This window comes from Rosa chinensis, chromosome 7, assembly GCF_002994745.2.
Source record: "Rosa chinensis cultivar Old Blush chromosome 7, RchiOBHm-V2, whole genome shotgun sequence".
Taxonomy (NCBI): Eukaryota; Viridiplantae; Streptophyta; class Magnoliopsida; order Rosales; family Rosaceae; genus Rosa; species Rosa chinensis.
Genome location: NC_037094.1, coordinates 44,800,355 through 44,812,939, shown reverse-complemented (window position 1 = coordinate 44,812,939; position 12,585 = coordinate 44,800,355). Strand labels below are relative to the sequence as shown.

The following is a 12,585-nucleotide window of genomic DNA, read 5'->3' as shown; positions in this document are numbered from 1 at the left end:
TTTGTAATCTCTTGTGTATCAATTCTTATCCCTTAGATTATTTAACTCAAGAATCATGAAATGCTAAAAATCATCTTTGAGCTGTGTTTACAAAAAGGAATTGTCAAATTGTCTTGAGTTTCTTTGTGGGATTTGGAGGGATTTAAATGTGGTCTACTATTCTCTGTGGCTCTTTGCCTGACTTGTCAAGATAAATATGGGATTGATTATGTCTCTCAATCTTGCTTGCTTGCATTTTTGAATTCTCAATAATCAGCTGCATATATTGTGGGGGAGTGTTCCATGACATTTTTGGTTCTCCTTGTGTTCTTCAAAATCAAAGGTTATTAGTTCAAAATGTTATCCAAGTTGGCCATTTGCATTGTTTTGCTGACTTTGTGCTCTTGAATGGATAATATATGTTTTAGTTTATAGCTTTTCCCCTTGTCATTCCTAGATAAAAAGGGAAATAATGTTAGGGGCTTTTGGTGGCTATTCCTTATTGCTAAGCTATTCATGTGAACTCAAAATGCTTGGCTGCATTGTTTATGTTGTGCCTTAGTTGCCCATGCTTCACTTGATATTTCTTGTGCAATTGTTTCAGGTTTGTTTTGTAGCTGCTGTATAAGTCTTAGGCTAGTCTTGTATTGCAAAGTAGTGTTTTGTTTAGGAATGCCAAAGGGGGAGATTGTTAGTATAGAGTTGGCATTCCTTCTCTAACAAAACTCTACTCATCAGTTTGAGTTTGAAGAAGCCCAAGTTTGAAGCCCAAATATAAAGCCTAAGACCATGATTTGTTTCACTTCGTGGTTATCTTGCTGTCGAAGACCAACTTGAAGATCAGTTTGCTGTCTTGCTTCCCCATCTTAGCTTTATGTCTTGTCGAAACACCATACTTGAAGATCAAAAGAAGTTCCTTCTTCCTCATGGCTCAGGTAAGCTCATGCATGACATCTCTTTCACAAAGTCATAGTTTTTTTCATGGGTCCCATTCTTGTGTCAGCCATGATTAAGGGATTTTGGTGTTTGGCTTCTAGAATTGGTTTTCCAAATTGAAATTTGAGGTATGGATTTATCTTTGCAATATAAAATTAAGGGTATGGTTTTACCTACTCCAACTGAGCTTAAGGGGTTGTTAAGTTAACTAATTTTCTTCCTCCTATATATATATGGGTACTCTGGTCCTTCTCGAGTATTGAAAATCATTTTGGTTTTCAATCCCTTTGCTTATCAAGAGTTTATCTCTTTGGTTTTCAGCTTTTCAAAGTGTCTTGTTCCATGTTGAATAAAATTTGAAAAACGCAAAAGTATTCATGCATTCACATTCATCTCTTGCATCCTATGAGGTCATTTGGGTACTGCAAGCTTCAAAGGTAAAATCTTCAAGAAGAACTTGCTGCGTTCATAGCTTGTGTCTTTGTTGAGATTTCTGAGTTGTTCACTTGTGAAAATAATTAGCAAGGAGTGATTACAACAGTCTAGTGAGTTAGTCTAGAAGGGTTGCCATGATCAGTGCAATCTATGTGTTGTAAACTTGTAATTTGTTTTTCATAGTGATTTGGTTTTGGTCTTTCAAGAGTTAAAAGCCACGCAGATGTTTTCCCTCGATAAGGTGTTTGCTGCGTTAACAAAAACTTATGTTCTTTTATGCTTTAGTTGGTTTGGTTGATGTTACTTTCATTGTGTTCATTATCAGTATTAGGATTGAAACTCTATTTGCAATCCCTGAGAAAGTAAACCTTGAACAAAAAAATTGGTTGTGAGCCTATTCACCCCCGTCTAGGCTTTTTCTAGGATCTTCACACTCCCGCTAGAAATCTAGAAGTGGTTTTCAAATTGTTTGCTATCACGGACCAGTTTGACCTCATTCTGTCCAGTTAGGCTCTTCTCCCGCCGATCCGCCGAGAAGATGCTAGTTTCTCATACCAAGTCCTACCTACCTCTGGTTTTAGTTTTTTGCCTCCTCTTTCTTCGACGTTCTCCCATGTCAATTACTAACCGTCATCATTGTCACTATATGTGGTAAATCACCTAAGCATTATCATTATAATAAGTATTCACCCAAATTGGAATGACAAACATGTTGCGGTCTCTGTTGGCCTCTTCTGATCGATTCTCCTTCATGCTCCAAACATTGGGTGTTTTGATTCCCTGTAATACAATTTGTCATTGAATAATTTTGTGAGTATATGATTTATTGGTACGTAGGATCAACATCAAGATGACAATGAATCTACTCAATATAGTGGGGTTGGATTGAAACATAGGGAAGATTATGCAAATCAATTCATGCCAAGTTGGGTAATTTTATTATCTTTTCGTGTCGTGCAAATTGTTATGTTTGATAAGTAGGACATGTCCAAAGATTAAATTTAATTGTTGAAGAGTGTTTCTGTAAAATTAAGAAATTTTAATTTTTTATTATTATTATTATCATCATCATCATTATTATTATTAGGGAAAATATCACCAATGGTCACTGAGTTGTGACTTATTCGACACTTAACTCACTGTATTTTCAACAATATCACTTAACTCACTCAGTTTTACATCCGTCTTTCACTTAACTCACTACCGTTAATTCTACCATTAGAAGCCGTTAAAATTGAGGGTATATTTGTTAAAACACTTAAAAATCATTTTCAACTTAAAAAAACTACATTTATTAGACTTTTTTACAATTTTTTTTAATTTCTGAAATTTCTAATAAAAAAATGATTTTTTTAACTTAAATATAATTTGAAAAAAAATTTGTCTTTTTAAAAAAAAAAAAAAAAAAAAAAAAAAAAGAGTTAGAAATGCATTTTTTTAGTGTTTAGACAAATATACCCTCAATTTACATTTATTAGACTTTCTTCAATTTTTTAAATTTCTGAGATTTCTAATAAAAAATCATTTTTTTAACTTAAATATAATTTGAAAAAAAAATTTCTTTTTTAAAAAAAAAAGTTAGAAATGCATTTTTTAGTGTTTAGACAAATATACCCTCAATTTTAATAACTTTTAACGGCAGAATTAACGACAGTGAGTTAAGTGAAAAACGGATGTAAAACTGAGTGAGTTAAGTGATATTGTTGAAAATACAGTGAGTTAAGTGTCGAATAAGCCATAACTCAGTGACCATTAGTGATGTTTTCCCTTATTATTATTATTATCATCAACATCATCATCTTGGTAAGCCCCTCAATTCAAGTTTAGCTTCAGCTACCCCAAATCCAGCTTAGCACCTATACCTTGGGATACGTCTCTGGTATCAGGGCCAAAAGGCTGAGAGAGTAGTTAGACCTTAGGAGATTGTCCTTTGAGGAAGTAGCAACTTGTGTTCCCGGTAGTAAGTCGTAGAGAGGCGCAGTGAAACCGTTGGTAAGCTTAGGTGCCCCGTCAGAGACCTCAACCTAAGAATTAAGTTCATCTCCCTCTAAAATCTCTTAAATCCCGATGACTTCTGAATCAATGAGTATTCCAGATACAATGCAAAACTGTGAGGAGTGGTCTTCTCTGTCACGCCCCGAATTTTGAATAAATAAATTCACACTACTAGAATTTTGTTCATAGACATCAGTTCTGGACCGATGCTAAACTAATTTTCGACCGATGTCTTAGTGGGTGTAGAGAAAAGTATAAACATCTGAATAAGCGCATTTTCAACCGATGTCCCAAACAACAACCAACATCGATTCTAAAAAACAAATCGATGTATAATCGTTATAATTATCATATTTTTGTTTGTTAGATATGTCTAATTCTTCATATTTTCACATTTTATGCTTAATAAAGTATATGTTGAACAATACATACGTGAACATTTGCATCGATTTCTATTCCAGAAGCGATGTCCAGTACACTTGTAGACATCAGTTGCCATGAGTATTGTTTGTTCGTGGGCATTTTTACATGTAGCTTGACACATTATTTTCTTAGGAACGATGTCTGTATCTTTAGGCGTCATCAGTTTTTTTTTAAGGACTGATGTTTTATTTAACACAGCACATCGTTTTCATTTAAGCAAAACGATGTTCAATGGTTTTATGTACATCGCTTGCTTTTTCTAGAACCGATGTGTTGTTTCATTGTAGACATCGCTTTTGTTTTGTAAAATCGATGTGCACTGGTTTTGAGTACATCGATTCTGCGGACACAACTCGATACATTAATAATCATAAGACATCGATTTTCATTTTGATACTGATTTCTAATCTCTCAAGTGACTTCGTTTTCCTTGGCAATACTGTTTTGTTATGCTTTTATATACTTCACTTCATTTTGACAAGCGTGATGAGCTAAGTTTGCATCTAGCTGCTGCTAGGAAAAGAAATGCATTTCATAATCATTCAAAAATTGGGGCTTTCCATTAATTTTCTTTCCAAATTCATGATTGAACATATGTCACAAAAGAAAACCCCAAAACCTACAAAGGCTAGCCTATAAACATATGAGCAACAATCTACAAAATTTCAACACCAAACTTTGCTTCAAAGCAAAAACTAGCCTTGCTCAAAATTCATCTTGGTAATCAAGTGCAAGAGAAATATGTATTAAGCTAAAGGTTCACATGAAGTGAAGTTAACAGCGGTAACCAGACCAATGTGACTAGATCACCTTATCAGGCTTGCCCATCCATTTCACTTCACACCCTAGCTCTTCATATTTGGCAGCCAAATATTTCACAACTTGTAATCCAAGGCCCTACAAGAGAATGACAAAGTCAGTTTCACAGTGCAACATAAACCTAATGACAATGATTTTTGGTATTACTAAACTCAACAAAAAGAAATACCGACATGACTGAGCTTAAAAGGTACTAAAAAGGCAGTGAATCTCAATACTAATATAACTGGACTTTACCAAATATAAACACACATAAATTAATGACAAGAAAATTATAGATCCACCTATACTGAATGGCAAAAGACCGAACTAGTATAACATGAGTATTCGTGATTTTGAATCTCATATAACATGAGTATTCATGATTTTGAATCTGCAAATGGAACAACTGAAAACATAATACAGTCAATAGGGGAAGCGCAAAGAAAGAATCAATCAAGCAAAATAGGAATAAAGACAAGCCTCTTGGACTATTTCACTGACAAAATTCAAGCCTCTGGGTGACTGGGTCCAATGGCAGATCCTGCTAGTAAGTATCCAGTAATGACCTGAAAACATTCAAAAGTAAAAAAAGATAAATTTTTTGAAAAGATGCAGTTCTAGCAGCAAAGAAAAAAACTCTGTACAAATGCCAAGGCCTCACTCATGAGTTTAAACTCTGTAGCTTTGACACTGTAGTTGCTGTTCTGCTTTAAACCTGCACAAAAGAGTTCAGTTAGCCCCAGCTTTTGGTACTTTGTATGGTTACGTTCACAAACAAATCAAAAGCATTTTGTGAACTAAATGTTTCCAGGGGAGTTGACAGAGTACCAATTCAAAAAAAGAAAAAAGAAAAAAGAAAAGAAAAGCACAACCAGTGCAAAGAAACTAAAACAAAATAGTTACCTCAGTTGGGCCACCTCAAACAACGGCAAAATGAAGAATTTTCTCCTTCTCCTCATCATTTACAGTTGGCAGGCTAGCCTTTTCAAAGCATTCAATAACAGTTCTTCGTATCTTCTGGGCATCTTCTACTTCCTGCATGAGGCAAGTATCTCAAGATGAGTTAGTAACAAAGATGCATACATTGATTCCCACTACCTAAGAAACCTCATTCCAGAAGAGATAATTTTAAAGTATTGCAAGACATGAATATACAAGGTTACAAAGGACATCACCTTCAAGAAATGGCAGTTCTCCATCACACCAGGAGTATTGAATGTATTAACATTTGCTCCCACAAATATTACAAGGTAGTCGTAGTCCACTAAAATTTCTTTTTCCCCATTCTCTAAATTAGATTGGCAATAGACTTTCTTCTCTTTTACATCAATCTTGAGACACTCAGCTTCGGTGAATTGAAAGCCAATCTTTTTCTGTATAAAAACGTCAAGAAAAAGAAGTTAAATGACAAGTAATTGAATTCTGGCAGGCATTGCAATCATACAAATTAATAGAGACTTTATCTGCAGGGATATGAACCTAATTTCCAGGTTAACATAACTTCAAGTTACAGCATGCACAATTGTCTAATCAAAAGATTTCTGGCATGTAGTCAACCAAAGACTGGTAAAAGTTTAATACATAATAAGGAAAATAATGTTTACCAGAAAAACAGAGACAAATATGCAACAGCTTATATTAGCTCACTGTGATTTACATTTCTGACAAAGTTATTGGTTCAACAATGCTCCGAACCAAAGCCACATGTTAGGCTAACATTGAGCTTAATTGTCTATGTTATAAAGCCAGAGAAACATAATAATTACTTCCTATTTGAAAAAAAAAAAAAACAACCATCTCTTTTTTGTTTAATCTCTTATATTGTTTTTCTAAGCAAACAAACAAAGGTCAAATCTGAAACAAAGCTCCCTACGCACTCAATTCATTCAAAGTACTCCACTAATTCAAAGCCAAATCACACACACAGTAAGACCTAGATTCTAGAAACCAAGCCAGCATTTCAAAGATCTAAAATGAAAACGAACCAGAAAAACCCACACAATTCACTCACCCTTAGAATTCTCAAAGCTTCAGATATGTTGTCTTCTTCAAGGAACGCAGATATCCCTAAATATCCACCCATCTATAATTCAATTTTCGATTGTTTGAGCTATGAAAATATACAAGCTCTTTAAGAGATGTTCCCTAAACCTGTTATTCTGTTTGACACATAGAAATGTTCATCAAGGACAATGAAATGATCCTACAGTAAAAATAAACCATATTCTCAGTCTTGTCTCCTTTGTTAGTCATCTTAATGTAATTGTTCCATCTCTTTTTAAAGTTTCACATTTCTTTTTCAGGATAAATCCCTTTGACTTTATTAACGGAAACTCTTCCTCCAAAGCAGTATCAGTAAAAAAAATAGTTAAGACATGAAGTCTGATGTAATAGAAAGAATAACTAAAACTTTGAAGAGAGAAAATCCTTAAATGAAAGAGTCAAATCATCATCAAAATTTGCATTTGTTTAAGGTCCACAGGATAAAGTGAAAAGGCATGGCAGCAAGTTAAAAAGAAAATAAGTAACAAGATAACACTAGTTCATCAGAACTAAATATAACGAAACAAATTCAGAATAAGCAGTTGGAACTTACTCGACAAGTTTCTCGCATCCTCTCAATTTGATCCGGAGTTTTGATCTTCAAAATGAATATATCATTAATGATTTTCCAAAATAAGAAAAAAGAACACCTAGAGAGCAGAAAAGTCTAACTTGATTGCAGTCATAGCACATCAACCTATACCAAACTGTGAATTTTATGAGGTTATCAAGTACATCCTTACCTCAATAACACGCTGCAGGTCACTACTGGGTTCCTCTTTTGGGATTCCCTGCAATTTTTTAAAGGTCAAAACCATGACGACATATTTGCATCTAGAAGTAGCAACACAATGCAACATCTACTTCCAATTTTTTACAGCAAAAGATGCAGTGCATCTATGCAAATAAAACATTAGGATTACATAGAAATGATTCCAAAACTTACATCAGCTGCCCAATCAGGTAGATCAATATGAGAAGGTACCACACACTTACTAGATATAGGATATGGTCTCAATGTCCTGCACAAGACATATATCAGTTTCAGAAACTCCATAAGCTGAGCAATTCTTGTGATTTATAACAATTTATATGATGTCATAGCCATGATACGTAACTTTTCACACCATAAGACTAAGAATATATGCCAAGAGTCAGACCCGTCCAGAATGATTAACATTAATGCATAATTAACATTAATGAAAAGGCAGGTAAAAACATAGAAACATACCCTGTCCAATCAAAATAAGGAAGTTTCGGAGTTCGACCCTGTCCTTTCTTCATGCAATATTGCCAGCCTTCGTTCTCTGGATTTCCCGCCCTATTGGACTGCTTGGCCTTTAAATGTACCGATTTATGCAAGCTCCATGAAGCCTTAAAACAATCCTGAGTGCTGATAAGAGTCCAAATCTCCATAATCAGTCAAACTTACAAATCATTTTCAAACTTCTATCAACATACGCTATCAATTCTAGTCAAATCAAACTGCTAATGTGTTCTAAATCCTGATCAAGCTAAACCCAAAAAGCTCAACTCACTATAATTTCTACAGGGCACCCTAATAATCCACTATAAACTCAAAGAAGGAAATCATTACAAACCAGAAAGCGGCATCTTCACGAGGAAGCTTCAATTCCACACACTTGGGACACCTGCAAATGGAAAATTAAAGCTTAATTCAACAAAAGTTCCAATCTTTCAAGCCATGAACATTCAAGAAATCTCATAATCAAGTATTTCTGATTCAGTAGCATCAAGATTATAGCTTTATTAATCAAAAAAATCATAAAGATTAGCGAAGTTGAAAAAAAAAATTGAGAGTGAGAAATTGACATACTGAAGATTGGCGGGTTTGCTGCAACGAGAACACGACTGGGTGGCGACGTCAGCCATGGTCGCATTCAGTAGCCCCAGGCGAGCTGTGAGACAAGAAGAGGAGGGGCTAGGGTTTGAGTTGAGAGGGAAAGTAGCTACAATTTGGGCCAGACCAACATATTCAGATTATCAGGATACATTCATACATACAATTTCATTACTCTGAGGAATTCAATTTCAATTTCAAATGGGTGATTCATGATTCAATCAGATTAAGAAGAAGAAGATAAGAAGAGAAGAAGAAGAGGAAGATGAGTAGAAGAAGACAGAGAGGGAGACTGGGAGAGAGAGATACCTGGAGCTCGGAGACGGAGACTCGGAGATGGGAGACCGGAGAGGCGGAGACGGAGAGTTAGAGACTGCGGAGACCGACACACAGAGTCACGGAGAGAGTCAGAAACGGCACAGTTGAGTGCAGTTGGGTTGCTGTGTTCGGGTTTAGGGTTCCAACCCCGACTTCGGTGGGGCTTTTGAGAGGAAAGAACCATTCCTCTTTAATTTCTTCAACTCTGCCAATCTCAGATCGAGGCCGGGCTCAGGATTTAAAGTTGTTACTTCAATTTTAGATCGAGGTCGGGATCTCGGCGCTTCAGATTCCGCATGAGAATGGAGGAGGGAGGATTGTGATGGTGAGGAGGAGGAAGAGGAGCTCGAGTTTAGGAGGAGCTCGAGTTTAGGTTGAGAATGAAGGTCGACACTGAGCTTAGGGTTTGTGTTTCAGTTTTGGGGTCGGGCGCAATTTTTTTTCTAAGCGTGAAAGTTTTGAGTTTTAGTCCCCGCTTCTTCATTTCACTTAAAAGACTTAGCGCTTTTTGCAAATATAGGTTCCCGCAAATTTTCGAACTAAATTTTTAACACCAGTCATTTTAAGAACTGATGTTAATGACATATATTTAAAACGGTATTTTCGTAAAACGATGTTAGATTACTTTTTTACATCGTGGGCAAGTCTAACCGATTTAAATGATGTGATGTAAATGAACAGATTTCTAGTAGTGTCAAATCTGAAACACGAAAACTTAACAAGCACAAGAAAACACATAGAAAATTTTTCATTTAAATTAAGAAACTAAACAAACCGAGCTCACAGTGTCAATACCGACTCGTTCTTTAGAGTCACATATTACACTACTGAGAGTTTATAAATTAAACTGAATTTGCAATTCAATAAGTAAACAAACTCACCACACACATTACACAGCGGAGGACTAACAAGTTTCTAAACTAAAAACTGCAACAACAAGATACCTCTTAGCTCCGATCATGTTCACCATAACCTGCAGGATAAACCCCTACACCATTGAATAGTGCACCGGGTTGCAAACAATAAACCTGGTAAGCTCATGAAAGCTCGTGTGAGTAAACTCCAAACAAACAATATAACACATGCTTAATCCAACTCAACCTAACAAAATTGATATGCAATCATCACAATAACTAACATCAAGTTCACATTCTACAATATCATGCTTGCGTAAGTTAACTCATATAAAAATCAACATGCTCTGACTCTTAACTCATGCATCCAATTTCACAATACTTCAACTAAACAATTAAACTCAATTATGTTTTAAACATTTTAAAAACACAACGAACTACAAAATCAACCTTCATTTGTCTCAACAAAAGTAGTTGTCACCTTAGTGACGTTTCAAATCATTTTCCATCTCAACGACAAATCTATGAAAATCACACTCACTTCCCCTCAACATAAAACATTTTTCAAAATGATGACCTCAGGATTCATTTCACAACTCACTACGAATCTCAAACTACAACCGCACTTACAAATGAATTAAGTAAAATCAGTAATCCCTGCATAAAAACTTAGTTCAGGAGATTACATTAAAAACAAACAATAAAAATCATATAAATCCCTGCATAGAGTTTAGTTCAGGAATTTACAATAAAACAAACAATTCAAAAAGCGGTAATCCCGGCATATAATTTAGTTTAGGAGATCACATTAAAACAAACAATAGAATTCTAGTAATCCCTGCATATAATTTAGTTCAAGAGATTACGAAGAAAATCAAGCAATTCAATAATAGAAATAAACTAGAAAGCAATACACAATACACAATCATCTTCTCATCACACCAATCACCATATGAACTCCCTCAACATCAATCACTCAACAACAATCCACATCATTTACACAAAAGCATCACACAGATCACCACACAGGTTAACACAAAGTATTGTTTCCTCAATCCAACAACCTCCAAAAAAATAGCAAAACCAATTCCAAAATAATATGTTCTCATCTCAAATCCATCATCAAAATCGTACACATTTAAATCAAAGCTCAAACCGACTTTTAATGACCTATTTACTTTGAATGTTTTCCAAACTTTCTTGTGTTACTTAATGATCCAGGACTTTTAAAACTTTAACCTTAAATGTCAAAACTCATGGTTATGACATGTCTCCAGGAGAACAACCCTTGGCTGTCATATACCAAATTCACAACAGAGTAATGAATACTTTGTTAAGTGCAAAAGCAAAATCTACAGATCCCAAAGGTCAAACTCTTTTATTAGAAACAGATATGAGAAAGTCAAATGTTGTTATACCCAAAATGATAAAATGGACTGACATCGAGCTTCCTTCTGAGTGGAAACTTGATGAGGCAATTCCTCCAAAACCCATAGAAATCCATCAAGTAGATTATATTTCTCAAAATTCTGATGGAAGTGTAAACATACGCTTTACATCATATAGTACAGGAAATAATCTGCTCTGGAGACAATTTTCAAGTTCAAGGAGATCTACTCGATCAATCCCAATCTCACATGAAAATGAAAGAAATCTCAAAAACCTTAACCTAAGAAACTTAGATGAATCTTCTACTGTACCAAGACCTTTCTATACAGTAGAAGAACAAGAAACTAGACAAGCTTCGCCAACTCAATTCTCTATGGTTGCAGAAGAAATAAGAGACCCTCAAATTTTTACAATATTAAAACCCTTTGAAATAGACAAACCATACCTAAGGAAAGACTTTTATTCTGACAAGAATAGTTTCAAACGTGAAGCATTCTTCATAATGTTTGACAAACATGAAAGAGACAAAATTCAAGAAGAACACTATGCCTTTTTAAATAAGCACAAATTAAATATTTACTTTTTCATTGGTTTTTAGATTTGTCCAAAAAAGAACATGATACTAGTAAGAAAATTAATGTAACAAATAAAGTCACAAAACCTGGACCCGAGTAGACAAGAAAACTCTAGAAGCTAAAAGACCACCCATGGAAGAAATAAAAATTCCAGTAAGAAAAGAAACAATTATTGCTTCCCCATACAAAATACAAAATGCGCTAGATAGACAAAAAGAAGAAACAAAAGAAGATATTCAAAAACTTATGGAACAAAACAATTTTGCAAACCAGTATTTAGATACGGTAGGAACCCAATTAGATCAAATAGAAACATTAGTAAGGTCTGAATCTAGATCGGACTGAAAAGGAAAAAATAAAGAAATAAATGAGCCTATACTTAAATCGATCCTTTCAACCAGAAGAAAACTTTTCTTTAAAAAATGATAGTCAACTACTTGAAGAAATTGAACAACATTTAAAAAGATTAAACTTAAGTGAACCAACTAGTTCAAATTCTTTAAGAATCAATACCCTTTCTGACCTTAGAGAAGATTCAGATAGTGACTCTGACGTCAGTCAAATTGAAGAAAATTTCAAAGTAGAAAAACTAAAATTTCCCCCTTCAAGAAATTATTATCCAAGACCAACCCCAATAGATTTACAATTTGAAGAAGCCAAACTTGAGAAACAAGCTGGATATTCTGCTGGTACTTTGTATGAGTGGAATATAGATGGCATGAGTGAATATAGAATCATAAAACACATCATTGAAATGTTGATGGTTAGCAATGTTTACAAAAATACAAAACCAGATAGAGAAATCAGTAATATCCTCGTTGCAAGATTTACTGGTCAATTGAAAGGATGGTGGGATAATTATCTCACATCCGACCAACGATATCAAATTATAAATAGTGTTAAAATAGAACAAACAACTGGTGCAATGATTGTTGACCAGCAAAATCAGCCGATAAAAGATCTAGTGGCAACTCTC

General features: G+C 34.7%; 1 protein-coding gene across 6 annotated transcripts; it reads right to left on the bottom strand.

The window, feature by feature from the left end:
- Positions 1-4,280: 4,280 nt before the first annotated feature.
- On the bottom strand, positions 4,281-9,254 carry LOC112175172 (methionine aminopeptidase 1A). Of its 6 annotated transcripts, XM_024312836.2 has the most exons (13): positions 8,783-9,254; positions 8,450-8,582; positions 8,214-8,264; positions 7,844-8,005; positions 7,559-7,634; positions 7,356-7,403; positions 7,166-7,210; positions 5,745-5,942; positions 5,473-5,604; positions 5,231-5,284; positions 5,071-5,135; positions 4,872-4,975; positions 4,283-4,665 (listed from the first exon to the last, which is right to left on the bottom strand). In XM_024312836.2, the coding sequence occupies exons 1-9, from the start codon at positions 8,973-8,975 to the stop codon at positions 5,488-5,490; spliced, it is 1,023 nt and encodes a 340-aa protein (XP_024168604.1). In that variant the 5' UTR covers positions 8,976-9,254; the 3' UTR covers positions 4,283-4,665; positions 4,872-4,975; positions 5,071-5,135; positions 5,231-5,284; positions 5,473-5,487. The 6 variants fall into 6 exon arrangements, with proteins under 6 accessions (XP_040368063.1, XP_040368062.1, XP_024168604.1 ...); XM_024312835.2 differs by having other exon boundaries at positions 4,872-5,135; XM_024312837.2 differs by lacking the exon at positions 4,872-4,975.
- Between the last annotated feature and the right edge of the window lie 3,331 nt (positions 9,255-12,585).